This window comes from Prinia subflava, chromosome 8, assembly GCF_021018805.1.
Source record: "Prinia subflava isolate CZ2003 ecotype Zambia chromosome 8, Cam_Psub_1.2, whole genome shotgun sequence".
Lineage (NCBI taxonomy): Eukaryota > Metazoa > Chordata > Aves > Passeriformes > Cisticolidae > Prinia > Prinia subflava.
Window position 1 is genome coordinate 11,538,431 of NC_086254.1, and position 19,814 is coordinate 11,558,244.

The 19,814-nt window shown below is 44.6% G+C and overlaps 1 protein-coding gene across 6 annotated transcripts in view; it reads left to right on the forward strand.

The window, feature by feature from the left end:
- The window catches only part of LOC134553398 (excitatory amino acid transporter 4-like), a 40,845-nt gene extending 21,787 nt beyond the window's left edge, over positions 1-19,058 (forward strand). For 2 of the 6 annotated variants that reach the window (XM_063403024.1, XM_063403023.1), the window contains 9 exons: positions 3,534-3,791; positions 4,629-4,766; positions 5,579-5,783; positions 6,640-6,682; positions 7,286-7,626; positions 9,787-10,020; positions 11,021-11,215; positions 11,633-11,767; positions 13,171-13,576. In XM_063403024.1, coding sequence (XP_063259094.1) covers positions 3,578-3,791; positions 4,629-4,766; positions 5,579-5,783; positions 6,640-6,682; positions 7,286-7,626; positions 9,787-10,020; positions 11,021-11,215; positions 11,633-11,767; positions 13,171-13,360 — 1,695 coding nt within the window. In that variant the 5' untranslated portion in view covers positions 3,534-3,577 and the 3' untranslated portion in view covers positions 13,361-13,576. Of the gene's footprint in view, positions 1-3,533; positions 3,792-4,628; positions 4,767-5,578; positions 5,784-6,639; positions 6,683-7,285; positions 7,664-7,834; positions 9,026-9,786; positions 10,021-11,020; positions 11,216-11,632; positions 11,768-13,170; positions 13,577-15,487; positions 15,515-16,177 lie in introns of those variants that run through there. The other 4 variants (XM_063403027.1, XM_063403026.1, XM_063403025.1 and 1 more) reach the window with 4 other exon arrangements.
- Positions 19,059-19,814: the final 756 nt, after the last annotated feature.

Genomic DNA, 19,814 nt, shown 5'->3' on the forward strand with positions numbered 1-19,814 from the left:
TGCTGTGGTATGGTCCAGCTCTAAGAAAGGCAAGGTTTGGCAGAGGGGGAGCCCAGTTTTCCCTACTCAACATGGGTCTCCTCAGGTCCCCTACCACAGCAAATGAGAAGTCTGGTTTGTGTGTAGAAAGTCTGTGGTGGGTGATTTTATCATCAGTGTGACTTTTGACTTCACTAAACTGTTTAGAGTTTTCCACATCAAAGTAAGGCAGCACTTCACATTACCAGTGTATGCTAGGTTGTTTGATGAAGAGTGGTTTGGAGTAAGAAAAAGAGTGGCTGGGGTTTGAAAGTTTCGCTGGTGGTTCTTCTTTTGGAAGTGATTGCCTCAGATAGTAATCTGCCCTGCTGTAGGCAGCCACACAGCATCCCTGCTTACTGGGAAGCATGCCAGTGTTATTCTAATCCACAAGAAATGTGTAAGGGAAGACACAAAGAACTACACAAAGACCTGTGAGTCTAACTTCAGTTTCTAGAAAAATTATGGAGAAGGTCCTACTGAATACTACTAAAAAGCATTTGAAGAATAATACAATCTTCAACATGGGCTCACAGAGGAAAAGTCCTCTTTAACCAGTTTAATTTCTTTCTAGGATGAGATCACACCCCGAGTTGATAAACGGAAGGTGGTGAATGCAGTTTTCCTGGCTTTTAGTGAGGCGTTTGATACTGTCCCATACAGCATCCTTCTGGACAGTTGTCCAGCTGTGGGAGGGGCGAGTTGATGGTGTGCAGTGTGAAGAGTCAGCTGGACAGCAGGGCTTGAATGGTTGTAGTGAATGGGGCTGTGTCTGGCTGGTGAGTGGTCACTGGTGATGTCCTTCGGGTTTACACTGGGGCCAGTGCTGTTCAGTATTTTGATCCATGATCCAGATGCAGGAATTGAATATCTCATTAGCAAACTTGCTGACAATATCAAACTGGGAGGTGCTGTTGACTTTCTTAAGGAACAAGAGGCCTCAAAGGAAAATTTTGATGGAGCATTGGGCCATCTCAGGCATGAAATGGAAGTAGTCCGAATGCTGTTTTCTGTGGCTGGGAGGGAGTAACACTGGGTACAAGTCTAAACTGGGAGAGGAGTGGCTGAAGAGCAGAGAAGGACCTGGGAGTGCAGATTGGCCGCAGGCTCAGGAGGAGTGAGCAATGTGCCCAGGCAGCTGAGAGGCCAAATTGCATGCTGGAGACATCACATAGCATGATCAGCAGGTCCAGAGAGGGGATTATCCCATAGTAGTCAGCAGTGCTGCAGCCTCACATGAGCACTGTGTGCAGAGCTGGGCCCAACACTGAAGAAGGATGTGAAGGTCCTCAAACATGTCCAGAGGAGGGGAATGAAGGGTGAACTTTCTGGTGACGAGCTGGAAGGCATGCCCTACAAGAAGCAGCTGAGTGCTCTGGGATTATCTATTTCAGAGAAATGGAGGTTGGGAAGCATTGCTTTCTGCAGCTTCCTCAGGAGGGAATGTGGAGAGGGAAGTGCTGGACTGTTCTCTCTGAGATCCAGAGGCAACACTGGGAATGGTTCAAAGTCGTGCCAGGGGATGATCAGAAGGGACATTAGAAAGCATTTGAATGCCCAAGCAACAGGACAAGGAGTAATGGCCTGAAACTAAACCACAAAAAGTTCCACCTCAGCATGAGGTAGCACTTCTTTACATTGAGGGTGAGAGAGGACTGGAACAGCTGCCAAAGCAGATCACGGAGTCTCCCTCTGGAGACATTCAAACCCATCAAGGTGTGTTCCTGTGTCACCTGTTCTGGGTCATTTGTTCAACTCTATATCTGGAAGGCTATAAATGATACAAGTTTCTTGTGGGACACAAGGGGATTGAATTCATCGTTTCTAAACCTATTGTCAGGTTCAGGAAGCACAATCTCAATGAACTGAAAGAATCTTACAGTTTCTTTCTCCCATGTGTACTGTGAAAAGCAGGACTGGCAGTGAAAAGAAGAAAGACAGGCAAAGTTTTCACACAGTCTGGTGTGCATTGTCTCCATCAACAGATAAAAATGGGGTGGTGTAGTACAGAATGGAATGCTTGATCAAGCTGGAATGAGTGGATCAAAATCCATGGAATGCTGTTTGCTGATCTAAAAGCTGGGGTGACCACAACAGTACTGCAAGGTTCCTGCAGCAGATACCAATTATATTTGCCAGTGGCCTTTGTGCAGCTTAGCCTTGGGAGGGCTTAGACTGACTTGGCTGGGCCACCTCAGGTGTCTCTGCTGTTCTGAACCTCATGAAGGCATTAGCATCTATGCAAACAAACCTTTTCTTAGAATGGAGGTTTTTCTCCAACTTCTATGCACCTGACCTTGCAATCTTGTACAATGAAGCAGTTCCTATTTAAGGCAATGTCTTCAGTTCATGATAGGCATTTATGTGGATCCAAATGGAAAATACTAGATGTGTAATTTCTAGGGAATATAGTCTCATTTGTGAGGGTTTCTTTGATTTAAATTTAGGATTACATATGGACTAGCTCTTATTTGACTCGCAACACCAAAGATGGTCTTCCAGCACTTGCTGATTTGATAAGGTGACTTTGTTCTTCTGTGGTTTCATTTAGGTCTGTATTACCTTTGAAAACTCTTGGGAACAAGAATAATTTTCAGACCTTCCATCTGTCAAGGCACAGTGACAAAAGGAAAATGGAACCTGCATAGTCAGGCAATAATCTTCCTCATTATGTAAAGTGTTGGGTGGCTGGTGCCTTCTAGCACTCTAGAGGGGACTGATTTGCCTGTATAGCCTCCTTCTTCTTTTGTTCTGCAGAATATGGAAATAACAGTAAAAACTAAATAGATAAAGTACAGTAGACTGTCCAGGCCTTGCAGCTAGTTGGTAATGGAGCAGAGTTGGTTCTTTATTTATCTCTTTGGAGTAGGTTTGATTTCAGTCTTAGAATTTATGAAGACAGAACACCAGGTTAATCCCATCAGTGGAGTGTGACAAGAGATACTATTTGAAAGTCCTGTTGTGTTTCAAAGAAAAGTCAGTAAATATTATTCTCAGGCTCCATGGAAGGCAAGGGGATAATGTTCCTTTCTACAGAAACAACCAGTGCCACTCACTGTCATGGGGAAAGTTCTTGTGGTAGGGACCTGTCCACCTTGGAGGTACATAAGAAATGTTTCTTGCTGCTTGGTTTTGTTTGGAAGAGTTTGTGTATGGGAAAGGGGTTTGTTGCCAGGTGATAAAAATAAATTAAATTCCAAAGTGATCAAACTCCTATGAACAAGCCTGTATAGCTGTAGAGCCCTTTCTGGCTGCCCAGGCCAACATAAGCCACTCCTTAGTGCAGGCTGGCTGCTACAGAGTCCAGAGCTTCTCTAGACATCAAAGCAGTAGTGATAAAACCATGGCAGCCCTTTAGATACCCTTCCCCAAGGTCTGCTTCTTGCAGATGGTCAGAGGATTTCATTAATCAACTTTAAATAAACCTTTATAAGCAGGGCCCAGAGAAATGACCTAAAGATGAAGGCAAGATGTGCCACAGCTGATGCTTTCCTGCATGACTTCTCCCTGCTTAGTGTAGGCAGAGCTGTGCCTGGAGGACTAAGCAGCTGTGCTGACCATGAGCGAGCAGAGCCACGTCAACAGCCTGTTCCTCAACGAGGATGCAGCCAAGCGGCTCCGTGCTGACACCCGGATGCAGCGGTTCCGGCAGGCTGTGCAGAAGCGGGCAGCGCGGGCCAAGAAACGGATGCACAGTATCACTGCTGGGAGCGCTAAAAGCTTCTTCAGGAGGAATGCCTTTGTCCTCTTCACCATTGCTGCAGTCCTACTAGGTATGGAGCTGGTGGCAACACCAGGCACCATTTATAAATATGGGAAAATGTTTATTTTACAAAGATTTTATTTTATCATAGTGATTTGACTGAGGAGGTGAAGCTGATGAGCTGACAGCTCAAAGTGCTGTCCACATGAGTACTTTTGTGTGCAGAGACACAACAGAGAATATGTATGTGGGAGGGAGTCCTTGTTGATCCTTTCTGGCTGCAGTATAGAAACAGTCTACGATAGAAATAGTTAGATGGTCCAGCTCAACCAATCCTTGTACAAATCATCCAGGTTTCTTCAGAGGCATATTGTGAGTGCAGCTGTAGGCACAAGAGCTTTTCAGATTCATCCCACGGCTTTAGCCTGACAGGACCAGAACTGCTGCAAATGGCCGTTATACAATGCACACCAAATCTGCTTAGCAGATAGCAGGTTGCCCCTAGCTTTTGATCCAGGCTATATGTCTCTTAACTGGCTGAACTCAGCTTTAAGAGATGGGTAGACAAAGAATCTGAACTGCATAGTCACACTTATTTTAGTCTGGGAGATCATATCTCTCATCACAGCATTTTGCTTCCTGGGAACAGACTCCAGAAGAGCAACAGACAGGGAACAAGGAGACCTGTAGTTTTGCACAAGGCTCCTCTGCACATAAATATGTCACAGGGAGAAAGAGCATACCATAAAAACTGGATCATAGCCTTTTAGAAAATGAGCATTTGTTCCTTTGGGAAGACGAGGAACTGAGAGTAGATAAGAATGAGAAAAGCCACATTGTAGGACTGAGGGACAAACCACTGGATCACACTGTCCCACTTCCATTCTCATCCTCTGCTGATCCACAGGGATTATCCTGGCCTTCTCCCTCCGGCCCTACCAGCTGACCTATCGCCAGATCAAGTATTTCTCCTTCCCTGGGGAGCTGCTGATGCGTATGCTCCAGATGCTGGTTCTTCCTCTCATTGTCTCTAGCTTGATAACAGGTGAGAAGTGTTTTCTGCTGCTTTTATCCAAGACAATGGTCAGCAAAGCTGTTGTTTGGGTATCTCTTTGTGACGCAGCTGGAGGTGCTTGGATTAGCTTGGCCAGTAGTGACAAACCTGAATCTACAGCCACAGTGAACATGATCCACACTGAGACCCCTGATGGCTCAGTAGTGGTGCAGAGAAGCAGAAGACCTTGTGCTTTCTCAGAAGATTGAAGAGAACACAGTGCAATGGTTCCAATGCCCAGCACTTGACGACTAACAAGGATTTAATCCTACATAACCTCAAATGTCTCCAAGTTTGTTGCCCAAGTCAGCTTAAGGTTTCCTCCAGCCTAGTGAAGGTTCATTTGTGTCCAAAAGGGTTGAATTTGTGTCCAAAAGGGTTGAAGGCCCCCACCAGCAGAAGGACTTGTTTTACCCAGATCCTCATGGAAGACATGACAGACAGCCAAGCTTTCAGAGAGCAGAAGTGACTGCAAGGTGTTCCACCATTAGAGACTGAAAGGCTCAATGTACAAGGAGGGGATTATTTCCCTTGTGAGAGCTTTAAAAGAAAATTGCTGCATTCCCAAATGCAGACTAAGATCCACCAGTGCTATGCTTCTTCATGACCAGAAGCCACATTGTTCCATATCAACATCACCCTGAAACTCCAAATTCTGTTCCTTGTAGGCTGTGCTTCCTAGATACCCTAGCTCCCTGTCCAATTCATGCATGAGCCTTGCACCCTTTGAATCTTCCTCAAGTTTTCCCTTTCTTTCTAAGACGATAGGCTTCCTCACCTTGTCTCTCTGTGTGACACTCCAGGAATGGCGTCACTGGATAGCAGAGTCTCAGGGAAGATGGGGATGCGGGCTATCATCTACTACATGGTAACCACAATCATAGCTGTCTTCATTGGCATCTTCATGGTGATCATCATACACCCAGGAAAAGGATCTAAGGACAAACTTCACCGAGAAGGCAGAATTGAGCAGGTGCAGACCACAGATGCTTTCATGGACTTGGTGAGGTAGGTAAACAAGATGGTCTCATGTTGATACCATATCAGTGAGATTACATTCCTCCATGGAGTGTTCTTTTGAAGTATCACAGCTTTAGGCATACCATCTTAGGGAAAGAGGTTAATGGCTGAGCCTTGGCAAGCCTACTACTTCTTGCTTAGTGTAGCTAGCTGGCTTTGCCACTCTGAGACTGAGTGCTTGGCCTGGAGTCCAGCCCTTCTCCAGAGGTATTAATGTAAAAGGTCATAGTGTGCTCAACAAGTAATGAAAACCATCAATGGCTACCTACCTTTCAGAAACTCACCTGGCAAAGGCTACTCCAAATATCCATCTTCAATGACCAAAGGAAATCAAGGAAGTGGTTCCCAAGACATTGCCTTTTCTCCCCTTGCTGTGACCTTACTCAGTGAAATGCAAAGCTGTACCATCTCAAGTGGTATAAAGCTGTGTCTTTGACGTACAGGATAACAGAGAGCTCGCATGACAGCTGTAGAGGTGAGGCTGAGAGCAAGGCAGTGTATTAAACATTGTAGTATGGTATTGTTTCAAGATTCGGTTTGGTTTGATGATAGTTTTACAATGTACCTATATCCCAGGGCAGTATGCGTGTCATCTCTTTCCACATTCCTGAATAACCTTCTGGAGTCTGAAAACATGCAGTGGAAGTCTGAGAGGTTGCAAGAGGTGCTGGGTCCAGATCAGCATATTCCCTTCTCCTGTCAGTCAGACTGAAAGCACTTAAATGGACACTGTGAAAGCTGTGACCTCAGACACTGCTCCAGGACAAAGAAGTTGGCCAGGAAGCCCATGTTTTCTTCCTAGTTCAACAGGACAATAACTCTTTCCTTGTTTTGTCTACTGCAGGAATATGTTCCCGCCCAACCTGGTAGAAGCCTGCTTCAAACAGGTATGAAATCTCATCTTTGCACCTTGTGCCCTGGACCATGGTCCTATCTACTTCTCTGAGGGATGGAATAGTACTTTATTCCCCAAGTCTGACTGCTGCAGGAGGCACTGCAGATGTTAGTCAGTATTATAGCATCCCCCATGCAAGCTTTTCAAACTGTCTATACATGGGGGCTTCAACCTCCATCCCATCCCAAAGGCAAGAAGGGTTGGCATGATCACAGGTAGCAGGCTTGGACTGGCAATGATATGGAACAGATTCTTCAAGAATCTGTCTTCTGCAGTGCTAGTGCCCCTAGAAGCAGCACAGCTTAGATAACTGATGACTTAGAATGGTTATCAGAGAAGCCAGAATATCTCAGCCCTAGTGACATGAGATGCTCTAATGGTCTCTTTTGACCTTGTGCTCTATGAACTTTCTGAACTTTCTGGTGAAAGCACTACACTGGGGACCTTGAGAACAGGCAAAGCAAGCTTCCTACACAGGTCAGCACCAACTTGCAGTACTCTCCTTACTTCAAGAAGGGATGTAAGAGCCTAGCATGTGTCCTGATCATCTGATCATAGGGTCTGTGAGTGCATTTGATAATCTGTGTCTTTTCAGTACAAGACTCAGTACAGCACCAGGGTCTTCACCAGAACCATCCTCCACAGCAGCAATGTCACAGCAGGTGTGACAACCACTCAGATACCTGTGCCTGAGAATTTCACTAGCATCATGGAGAACGTCACTCATGGCCTGGGAACCATCTCCGAGGTGCTGACCTTTGAAGAAGTCATTCCCATCCCAGGCTCAGCCAATGGGGTGAACGCACTGGGGCTGGTAGTGTTCTCCATGTGCTTCGGTTTGATGATCGGCAGCATGAAGCAGAAGGGACGGGCCCTGCGGGAGTTCTTTAACTGCCTCAACGAAGCCATCATGAGGCTGGTGGCCATTATCATCTGGTGAGGAGCACGGCCGGTTGGAGCAGGAGGTCTGCAGGTGCAGTTTCCATTGACATGATGAGAAGTGGGGTAGCTTTAAGGATTTCATGCACAAGACAGGAAAAGCAGATGGGCACAGCTCTACTTTGGCTCCATCAAGCTGAAGGGAAAAGTCTGGATGGGATATTTGTTCACATTTCATTTCCTGTTCTTTTTGTTTTTGCCATAGAAATACCAGGTACGCCAGGACTTGCTTTTCTTGAGGCTTCTGGAAACGTCCTTGGAAGACCAGAGAGCTGGAGTGGAAGATCTCTTAGCCTTACCAAAAGGAGTAGGGTGTGAGGCTTTCTCACCAAAAGCTTTCCTTCCAGCTGTGTTCCAGGAGTCTGACTTAGTTATGAATCACAGTAACCCTTTGCCCCTTTCCTGCTTTCAGGGTGGTAGCTGTATGCAGCAATGCAATAGCTCTGAGAGCTGAGCTGGGTTGAGAGGATCAGCTCAAAGTTACTGCCTTTCAGTTTGAGGTCTCCCAGATCAAGACTCCTCTGGAGCTCAGCTGCTCATTGCTTTCTGTGTAAGGCTGCCTATGACACACGGTCCAGACAAACAAGGCATTGCTGAGACAAGTCTACTCTAGAAGGCAACATTTTACCAAATATTGTTATTTCAAGCTTTTTACCCAGTTAGGGCTCAAAGTTTTGTCAGGCACTGCAAAAGACGACAGATGCGGGCCTGGCAGAATACATGCAAATGTCTGACAGGGAAGAAATCTATCAGCCTGACACCCTCTCCCATTTTAGGTTATTCTAGATTCCTTTCCTTGGTCTTATAAGTCACAGTCTTGTATCTTAGAGCAAAATCCGGAGCACAGCAAGAGAGGCCTTACAGAAAAAGGCACAAAGGGGAAGAATATCCCTGAGCTCATAGCAGATGTTAGGAAGCCCCATGCCCCTGGGATATTTTACTCTGTTTGAACCAGAACTTGGGGCTTTGCTTTCCTAAGAACAGGTAAGACTTCCCTGAGAGCACAGAAGCAAGAGCATGAGCACAGTGGAATAAGCAGACCTGCACACTATTCCAGAGACCTTCGACACCCCTTGTTAAACCTCCCTTTAGATGAAGGAAGGCAGGGTGTTTATGTATAGAACATTGGTTACACTTGGGACACTCCTGTGCATGCCTTCCTGTAGCCATAGCCTGCAGACCATTTCTCAGGAGGTTTTCCTGGGGATATCTGGTCACTGGCTGCAGCCAAGGATGTGTTCTAACAGGAAGGTCAGAGGAAATGAAATATTTATTAAATCCTTTCCTGAAACTTTTCCAAACCTCCCAGGCTAAGCTGGAGTTCAGCATGTGGATCTCTGAGCCTTGTGCATGAGTTGCATGTGAGCTCTTGAGCTGCAGAAACCCAGCCCTAAGAGGTATGACCATAGAGCTGAAACTTTCTTTGGCCTGTTATTATATTAGTGCCCATGACTCTCGCCATATCTGACTTGTGTCTTCTTTTCTGTGGAGCCTCACTGCTGCTTGTCAGCTGCATTGTTATAAAGAGGGGGAAAAAGACATGAGGAATGGAAAAGATAGCAGACTACCTCAAAATGGGCTTTTGTATGAGCCATAGCTGCTTTTACAGATGTTGGTGTGCCCAGTCCTTGTCACACCAGATTTGGAATCCTTAGATGTTCATATTCCTTAAATGTGGGCATCTGAAGACAGCAAAGCTGATATTCCAGAGCCTATAGGACACTTTTGCTTTTACTCCCTGATTCTCTGTTTCTCCTGTACTTTCCTGTGCCTTTCAGGGGAAATAAATACTGTCTCTGTTAGGAAAGGAAGGGACTCTGAAGGTTTCTCTACGTAACCTTCCTTATCAATTCTACAAGGAGTGTTGTAGAAATGTAGAAAACCCAAAAGGAGAAGAAAACCACCACTGCCCAAGCTGTGTGCAAAACAGAGTGCTAGGGTCCCCAGGCATGCACCAAGAGCTGATTTTTGACCATGGGATGAACAAGGCCCGGCTCTCTCCAGGTTTCTAGAAAATAAACCAGCAGTATAATCCAGTGATTAGGCTCAGTGAGCACATTTGGTATTCTTGGGGATTTATCCAGACAGAAATGTGTTAAAGCTGGTGTGAAAGTGTGGTAGCCAGTCCTGATCATCAGCCTTGTGTTTGTGTCACAGGTATGCTCCAGTTGGGATCATGTTTTTAATTGCGGGCAAAATCCTGGAGATGGATGACCTAGCAGTGATGGGAGGCCAACTGGGGATGTACACGCTCACTGTCATCGTTGGACTCCTCATTCATGCCCTTTGCATCCTGCCCCTGCTCTACTTCATTGTCACTCACCGAAACCCCTGGGTGTTTATTGCAGGGCTCCTGCAGGCTCTCATCACAGCCCTGGGCACCTCTTCCAGGTATGATGGCTATGTAGGAGTGGGATTTGGGCTGATGTAGATAATATATCTTAGCACTCCATTGCTCTCAATGCTGTACTGTGGTCTTACAATTTCTAGCACTAGCAGCTTTTTTGCAGTGGACCAACCAAACTCATTTGGGAGTAGGAAGGTTCCCACTGTCCAGATGCTCAGGAGCCCTACTCACATGACCAGCTCTGACCACCACTGAATGGCCCATATTTCTCCTGACCAAACACAAGCTTGATTTTGCTTACCATTGAAATGCTGAGCTCAGGACAAATATCCTGCTGAATCACAGCATTACTCCACATGCACGTATCTCCCACACACGTCTCTCCCAGGCACACAGACTGTATGCAGCTGTCATTAACTTCCCAGAGACCTGAGCAAAGGCATCAACACCAGAATGTTCAGTGACTCACACCGACATGTCACACAGCCAAAGCAAGGGATGGTAGGTAAATGTTGTTTCACTAAGTGCTATGTTTCTTATTATATTTGTGTCCTGGCAAGTACATAGCAGGCTCTTTCATATACATTCTCATGCCAAAACACAAAGCATTTTTCCTGCTCATGTCCTCTTTCAGGAACAGTTCTCTACTTTCTCTGCAAGATATATTCTCAAACATGTGTCTGTCTTCTCTTATGGACTGAGAGGGATGAGAAAGGGCTCAAGTTTTTTTAACAGCAGAAAAAGGAATTCTGGTCTTGAGGCTCTGCCCTATGTTCCTTGAATCTTCCTCCTTTTGGTGTTATACTAGCATCATCAGCTGTCCCAACCCCCTGAAAAAAGCCATGTCAGAATGTGCAACTGCAGCATGCATCATATCTGAGGAAGCCTTGCATAGACTGTTCTTTCTCCTAGCAGCTTCTGGCCTCTGGCTCACATGGCAGGGTGAAAAAGCTGGTGGGTAAGGTCATAAACCAGGCAGAGGCTTAGTCCTTCTTCCAAAGTCAGCATACATGCAATTCATGTGCTTTTTTAAATTCCTTTCAGCTCAGCGACTCTGCCCATAACCTTCAGGTGCCTCGAAGAAAACAATGGTGTGGACAGGCGCATCACGAGGTTTGTGCTGCCTGTGGGAGCCACGATTAACATGGACGGCACTGCTCTGTATGAGGCCCTTGCAGCCATCTTCATTGCACAAGTCAACAACTATGAACTTGACTTTGGGCAAATCATCACAATAAGGTGACTTTTGAAAGGGTTTTGGAACTACAGAAAGGGTTTCAGTTTTGTTGGCTTATCTGAGGTGTGATCAGGTTCCTCTTCTGCTCAGAAGAGACGAGGGAAAAAAAAGTATGGGAAAGAAGGGTTGTACTACGGCTTCAGGTGTCAAAGCACATGTGGACACCATGGCTTTGAGGCTCCACTTGAGCCTTTCTTGCATGTCCAGGTCTTAGGAAAAGCTGTGGTGTGCAGTCTGTTATGAGGGGGTGTCTGGCAGGGGCAGCCTGGCATTGTACTGATGTCCTGTGTGTCACCATCCTTGGTGACCAGGACAGAAAGGTTGCCAAAACAATAATGAGCTACTTCCTAATATTTCTGCAAAGGCAACCACCTCTTTTCTTCCCTTTGCTGATAGCTCTCCTTTCCTGTTCCCTCCAGCATCACTGCCACAGCAGCCAGCATCGGAGCCGCAGGTATTCCCCAGGCAGGACTGGTGACAATGGTTATAGTGCTGACATCAGTTGGGCTGCCTACTGAAGACATTACACTGATCATTGCTGTGGACTGGTTTCTGTAAGTTCATTGCTCAGCGGGCATGCACTGCTGTGCATTCCTGCCAGTGCTTACAGACCTCATCAGTACTCCTGATGTCTGCTAAAAACAGGCTCACTGACCTGTACCATTAAGCTTAAAACACACCTGTATCCCTGAGACCTTTGCACAGTAGCCCTCTCTGCCCATGCTGGCGTCTTTGCTATGTGCTTCAGTGACTCAAGGCATCAGAGGTCACTTGCTGATCAGCCTGGTGACCAAACAGAATGTCCTCCATTTGCTCCATTTAAAATGCACACAGAAATTATCTGCAGAGTCATAGGGAAAGGTTGTGCCAATAATAAGCAAATCCACACTACAGAATGATAGTTTTGGGTTACTGAAAGAGGGATGAGACTGGGCTGTACAAAGTTGAAGAGTGTTTACATGGGTGCAGCTAGTCAGCCACACTGCTACATTTCAGCTTTCTTTCCCTTTTAAATAAAATCACTTGGGACAAGTGATTTTAGAGAAGTGCTCTTAGGAACCAGATTGAAGAATGCATTTGTGCACTGTCCCACCGCTCTGTCTTCTCAAACATCAAATTCCTGACAGATCAATACACTGTCAGTGTTTCCCCTGTTCTTCTGTATCTTGTATTGATGGTTTGTACCCAAAACAGCCAAAATCTGCTCCCAGCCATGGCTGACCAGATGGAAACAGTTTTGTAGAACACCTTCGCTTCTCTTGTGGAATGTGCATAAGAACAAACTTGGCTGGGAAGAGCCCTGCCTTCTAATAAGCCAGGTTACTTCTTGTGCTTATTCAGAGTAGATTATTTCAATCAGGTGCCACTGTTACCACTGAAGAATCTGATGGGGCACTGAACTGGTGACAGCTTCAGCAGCTCTGACATACTGTTGTGGTTGTGGAGAATATCTCATTGCAAGGGGTCTTTTAGATGTGCTGTTTTGCACAAAGAATGTGGTGCCTCATCTTAGTGCATGCTGTCCATGCTGAGGAAATCTGTGTCCACAGCAGTGCTGTCATAGGTTTGTACCAGAATTTCAGCACTTTTTGTAAAACAAAATGCAACTGAAGTGAAACAGATGTGGTGAGGCCATCTGAGTCTGCATCAAGGCCTTTGGAAAGGACAGTGTCCATGTAGAAACAGAGCAACCTTCCTCTTCATTTGTGTGAAGTCCAAAACTTTTCAGTAAGAAATTGGGAATGCAATAAAACAGGAATGAATGTGAAGCTTGAGCTCAAGGATGTAAATCAAGCAAGGCTCTCTGGGAGTCATTTTCCTGTCAGTGTTGAAATATTCATTATTAGAATGACTTAGAAAGTAGGAAAAGTTTCACTGAAGATGTTTCTTGAAATAATCTTCATCCCTTTAGCTGCTACTATGAAACTGTATTTTGTTTTTCTCTCTGATTTTTCAGGGACCGCCTTAGAACAACTACCAATGTCCTGGGGGATTCTCTGGGGGCTGGCATTGTGGAGCATCTCTCCCGGCATGAGCTGGATGCGCAAGACTGCGAACTTGGTAATTCTAGGATAAAGGAGAAAGAACAGCTCTCCCATGTGGTTTTCCCACTGAATGATACCCACAGGAGGGAGACAGCACTGTGAAATCAGGCAGCAGAGTGCAGATTAATGCTGTAAAAAGCAAAAACTTGAAACAGAAGTCCAGAATGGAGGACAGAGAAGGATCCATTGTGGAAGACTCTCACTTTTCTATCACCTCTGCCACATGCAGTCTTCCCTAATCCTGTTGCTCCCCTATTTCTCTCTTAACCTGCATTAAAAAGGAGAAAATTAAACTGCAAAGAAAGCCTAATATAGTCATTCTTATGAGGCCCAAAAGTGAGACCTCAGTAAGGAAGACCCAGTGAAGGAGCTGGACTAGGAGCTCCTTTATTTCTGAACTAAGTAGCCAGGTGAGTTGGGAACACCACCATCTGTGGACTGGCACCAAAATGTTGCTGTAATTCTGTCCTGCAAGATACAGCTGCAAAGTCTTCACTTGGTTAGTACCTTTATCCAAACAAGCTTTTAGCATTTTAGACCTCCTTGCTCACAGTCCTGGTGTTTGCACAGATATGCACTTGATGCTCCCTGAGAGCTCCACTGGCAACCTGTTTGGTTGCAGATACTAGAGTCACCCATCTCCTGCAGGAGTGTGGGATCATACTGCAGGGACAGCTGGCTGGTAGCACCAACAGGGGTCAATAGTCTTCTCATTAGTGGAAGATCCTAAAGGACTGTGAAAGCAGCAAACAGTTAAAAATTTTATTATATCCATTATTCAGTCTTGAAACAGCTCTCCCCTCTACCAAGCTCTGCCAAAAACCAGTTAACTTCATTTCTCTTTAGCAAGCTCTTCTCATCCTGCTGAAATCAGGAGGCAAAACATGAAGTTTAAGAACAATTTGTCCATCTGAGTGGTACATCCATGCCAAGAATTACCCCCTTACATGCCAGATTTGCTCAGAAAACAGTTTCACTCCTCATCACAGGATTCCTAAGGAAATTATTCCTGTTCTCATCTCTACCTATTTTCAGAAGTGACTTCCCCTCAGTCACATTGCTCTAGAATGTGCTTTCAAATACCTCTGTCTTTCTACAGTTCCTTATCTTTTATAGGCAAAGCCAAATCACTTCTTAGTGCTTGCACAAGTTTGCCAGATCCCAGACCTAAAAATTCAGGATACATTTTTTGATTCCTAGTGAATGGAATTCAGCTTCTGTTTAACACACTTGGACATACGCCCAATTTACATCCATGACGTCTCAGGGTCTAAAGATAGAAGTAGGAACCTGCTTCATCCATGCTCTCTCCCCCTTCCTTAGCATGGCCAGGAATACATATAGTATCTCTCACACCTGTGAACAATACCACTAGGACTTGTTCCATAATAACATCTAGGTCCATGACCATCCAGAAAATTAATGTCTGTAACTCAACCAGGAAGATGTTAAGGATCGGATCCACAATGTTGGGGCTGCTGCAGTGCAGCTGTCCTGCTTTTGACAATGGCTAAGAGCAGGAATAGCAATGAGCAGCCTCCTGACCCATTGAGGAACTATCTAAACTGGGCAGCTTTCATTTGAGGTCTGCTCATTATTCCCAACCCACCATGTCACTTACACCCCTCTACCTGGCTTTACACACTGATGGTTTTCATCCCTAGGCATAGCCATACACTCAGAGGTGCACATCAGGGAAAGGAGGTATTGCTGGATATACTCAGAGGTATTGCTGGAGTCAACTTTGCCAATCACAACTGCACACCTGCCCATGCTGCCCTCCCCGGCACTAACAAAGCTTCCTCAAACATATTTCTTGAAATGTTCAAAGCCAGATCCTGAGGTTCTTTTTAGTTGTTCAGAAACTGCAGAGTTATATATTGGTGTTGCCACATTCCACATCCTCTAGGCAGAGTATTCTGTTTTTATGGGCTGGACAATTATTTGGAATCTGAGATAAATGCACAAATGCATCTCTTTCATGTAAGACTGGTAGCAAAACAGGGTAACAAGAAGCATATGGTAGTTCTGTTTAGCAGCGGCTGGCTCCAGACTGTAAGGCAGCAAGTTGTTTGGTGACTCCTGACTGTGGAAAGCAGGTTGCTTATTTTGACGAGAGATCTACTCTAGCAGGAGGCGAGGTAGATAACAAATTATTATCCTTCTCTTTGTAGCACTTTTTAAATCTTGTTTGAATACTTTTATAATGTCTGCTCTTCTCCTTTCTAGACTAAACAGATCCTGTATATATCACAGGTAATAATCATTCGTGTTCCTTTCCTCTGGACTTTCTCTTTGCTGTTCCACATCATTCTTGAAGTGGAATGACTAAAATTTGACACAACTATCCAATTAAAGTTTTATTAATCCTGAGCTGAGGAAATAACATTTCCTGTATGTTAAGATTTAGACCTTGGACTTATGTTACCATGGTTATTAGCAGATTATGCATCAGCTGATCAGGATAACTGTCCCTGATGCATACATACAGTGAACTCAAGTCTGTTCATCTTATCCTAACTCTTAGCAAGGTTAGACTCTTACTTTGATGAGATGACTGAGGACTGAATTTTAATCAAAGAGTTTTCAGATACACTGCATCAGCTTGTATCTATAGTAAGCTAAGACAACACTAGCTTATCAGTAACACTGCTCAGCTGACGAGTCTAAACCTTCATAAAGAACAGACCTTCTTATGAAACCAAATGAAGTGCTTTATTTTTTAACAGCAGCATGATAGCATTGACCCTAGTCTAGTAGTAATACATGATAATTCCCACACCATTTTAATCAGGACTGCTGCCTATCAAGCAATTTCCCAGCCTGTGTTTGTGCAGTTGATTATTACTATTGTAGTATAGTAATTTCAATTTGTCCATATTGAACTGCTTCTTGGTGGTTTTTTTTTTCTTTTTTCAGACTATTTGTCCAACTTTTCAAGAAAACATTGAATTCTAATCCTGAAGAGACTTCCTGTGTAAAAAGGGCAAACTGAAGGTTGAATCAGAAGATTGTTGGATTGGATTTTGGCTCAAATGGGAATTAATTCTGAGAAGTCCTATGGCTTGGGTTACACGGACGGTCATACTAGATTGGTCATAAGGGTCCCTTCTGGCTTTATAATATATACACGTGCTTTCTGGCTTAGAGATATTGCAAAGGGGCTTTCCAGCCCTGTCATTTCTAAAAGCTATCTGAAAGGATCCTGATACTATAATAAAACTCATCATGAGTCTAACCTGTTTTCAGTTCCTGTTAGCAGACATGGACACATATCACAAAAGGGACTCTCCATACCTCATTGCATCCACATGTTCACAGATGTTCCCACAAAGCAGTATGCACCAAGCCTTGCCATTTGTGATTTCCTGCTTTCCACACAAGATTAACAGAGTACAAACAAGCAGAGGCCTAATTATCCAACAATGCAAACCAGTCTTCGTTTGGGAATTTCATAATTCAGTTTATAGCTTTTAGCTCTGGTGTTTACCCATGTTGTTAACCAGATTATGAGTGGGATTATCTATTTACAGTACCTGAACATCAACGTATTGTCAGAAATTTGCATATACTTACATATATATATATATGTATATATATATACACATATATATGAAAGGGGTGCATGTGTGCAAGCATACATATACAGAGTCAAATTTTTTGTTACTAATCCAAAAAGGAAAGCCAATATTACAGTCTCACTGTGTATAAAGCGGCATATTTCATTTTGGTGCCCATCTTGATTTACTCATTTAAATCCATACTTAAAACAAAAAACTGAGGCTGTTCTACTTCATTCCAGAAATCAGTCTTTCAAAGCCAGACTTCCCAGAAAGGAGCTCAATGCATGACAATTTTGACTTGTACCTGCTGGAGATGAAATGAGAACTTCTTAATGTATAGAAAAAATTCTCCACTGTGTCCTTGTCTGTACACATCCCAAAGACCCTCATCCACACTGCATCTGTTTTGGCAAAGGCAAAGAGATCAGTCAAGAATGCTAAAATATTTGTACTCCTTCCAAATCCAGTGCTGATCTTGTACTAACTCAGCCTTCAAAACTGGGTAATTGAATGTTATTTTATAATTTTATCCACTGTCTTTTAAAATTACCAGATATTTGTGAGCTTATAGAGTCTTTATTGCAGTCCTGCTGCTTTTACTTGCAGAAACTTTTACAGTTTTTGCAAACAGATCTCTTCCTAATGATTATTGATGTGATGAAACAGAGAGCTATCTCAATGCATAAATACACAAGTAGCTCTTGGATAAGGACATAACTCTTCAATACTAATTTGAAGATTAAAAGCCCAGGAAGAATATGGATTTTCAGTTAGGCCACATGTCACTTTATGTTTGTGATACATGCACATTATTCCAGGAGTCAGAGCTGCCTGTGAAAACTGACCTGACATTGTATATCCTTCTGCTCTGCCCAAAGACAAACTGGAAATCAGTACTGTACAATGTGTTCATGGCATTCATGCAATTTGACTCTGTTAATTCCTGAGGGCTTCATGCTGTTATTTTCAGTGTTAATACACATAGTTTCCATATTTGAAAAATAAAGGGAATTTTTTCCACAATACTTTTCTGTGGATGCTAACAGCGTGGTCAGAGAGAGAGTCAGATAAACCTTCCCAGGCATTGCTCTGGGGAGCTGTGAGAAACTCACAAAGGAATTAAAGAACAGTCCTTGCACCTGGTGTTTACTTACAAGGTGTTTAGGAAGAGGTGTTTTCCCTAATTAGCCAATTATGGTGAGGGGTGTTGGTCTGAGGACCAATCATGTCTATTTCTCTCTGAACAGTATATGAAAGATGCAAGCTCTAATAAAAGGGGCTCTTGCCTTCTGAAGAAGACCTGAGTCGTGTTGTTATTAGCCGTCCCTAATACAATAGCAACACTTTTCCACAATGGTTTTTTTTTTCTATTATTTTTTCTCAGGACTGTGACCTTCCAAAGTCAGAGACACCACTTTTCGCATGATGTATTATACTTTCTTATCTCTATGTGCCTACCTCATGGGTCAAATAGTAATCTCAGATTTTGACAAGGCCTTTCCCTAAAGCTGCTTCTTTGATACCATCTTTGGCATTTGTCCATAAACTGAGAAAGCTACATGAGGTTTGCTTCATCTGCACCAGACAGCACATAGGCACATACTTCCACCTGGAAAACCCACCCTCAAAAAAGGTTATGTGGAAGAGGTCTCAGAGGCTTAAACAATAATGGGTTTATGCTACTTGCTAAAATGTTGCATTAATGGCAGGGCATCTGCACAAAGTGAAAGCTGTTTGTTCACCCTTTGATAGCTCTTTTCCTTGTCTTCTGTTCCCTAAGGGACAGGAATCAAGCTAAATAACAGGGCTGCTGGGGGAAGGGCATCCCCAGTCCGACAGCACCCAGGAAAGTCAACTCAGAAGTCAGATCATAAGACAACAGCAAGTGATGAGCAGGTCTGAGGTGTAGGTCCCAAGGGAGGCTGCCCAGGGCCATTAAGGCCTAACAGTCCACTTGGGGTGCATCTGCAATCTAGTCTACCCCTCCTGCAGTCCCAGCCATGCAGACTCCTCCTGTGTGGTGCCACCAGCTTGGCTGAGGGGTCTCTGAAGATTCCCAGTCAAACCCCTCTGCTCAAAGCAGAAGCAACTTGCACAGGCTGCTCAGGACTTGGTGTGGTTGGAATCTGAACATCCCCATGGATGCAGGTTCCACACACTCAATCACCCCCACTGTAAAAATGCTTTTCTTTGTTTAAATAGAATTTCTTGTATTTTGACGTGTGCCCATTGCCTGTTGTGTTTTCACCAAATACAACTGAGAAAAGTCTCAAAGCTCCCTTGACTCTTTAAATTTAATTTAATCTTTCAACAGGATGGAAAGATGGGCTGACAGGAACATCATGAAGTTCAGCAAAAAGAAATGCAATGTCCTCCACCTGGGGAGCAATAACCTCATGCACCAGGACACACAGGGGACCAACCTGCTGAAGAGCAGCTCTGCAGAGATGGACCTGAGGGCTCTGCCGGACCCTGAGTTGAACCCGAGCCACTACTGTGCGTCTGCCTGTCCTGGCCTGGTGAGGTTCAGGGACAGGAGCCTCCCCTCAGCACTGCTGAGGCCAGGGCCGGTGAGCTGTGTCCATCTGTGGGCTCCCCACTACCAGCGCCACGGACACGCCACGGAGAGTCCAGTGAAGAAATGCAGAGATGAAGGAAGGCCTGGACACGTCTCCCGAGGAAAGGCAGGGGCAGCTGGCACTGCTGCCTTCTGAAGGGAAGGCTCGGGGGTGGCATAAAGGCAGAGCAATACCTACCTAGGGGACGTATGAAGACAGGCTCTTCTCAGTAGTGCCTGGTGACAGGACAAGAGGCAATAGGCACAAAAAGAAACACGGGAGGCTCCCTCAAAATATCAGGAAAAACATTTTTACAGAGAGGCTGTCGGTGCAGTGGCACAGGGTCATTAGAGAGATTATGGAGTCTCCATCCTTGCAGATATTTCAGGAGCTGTCTGGGCAGCCGGCTGTAGGGAACCGAGGAGGGAAAGGAAG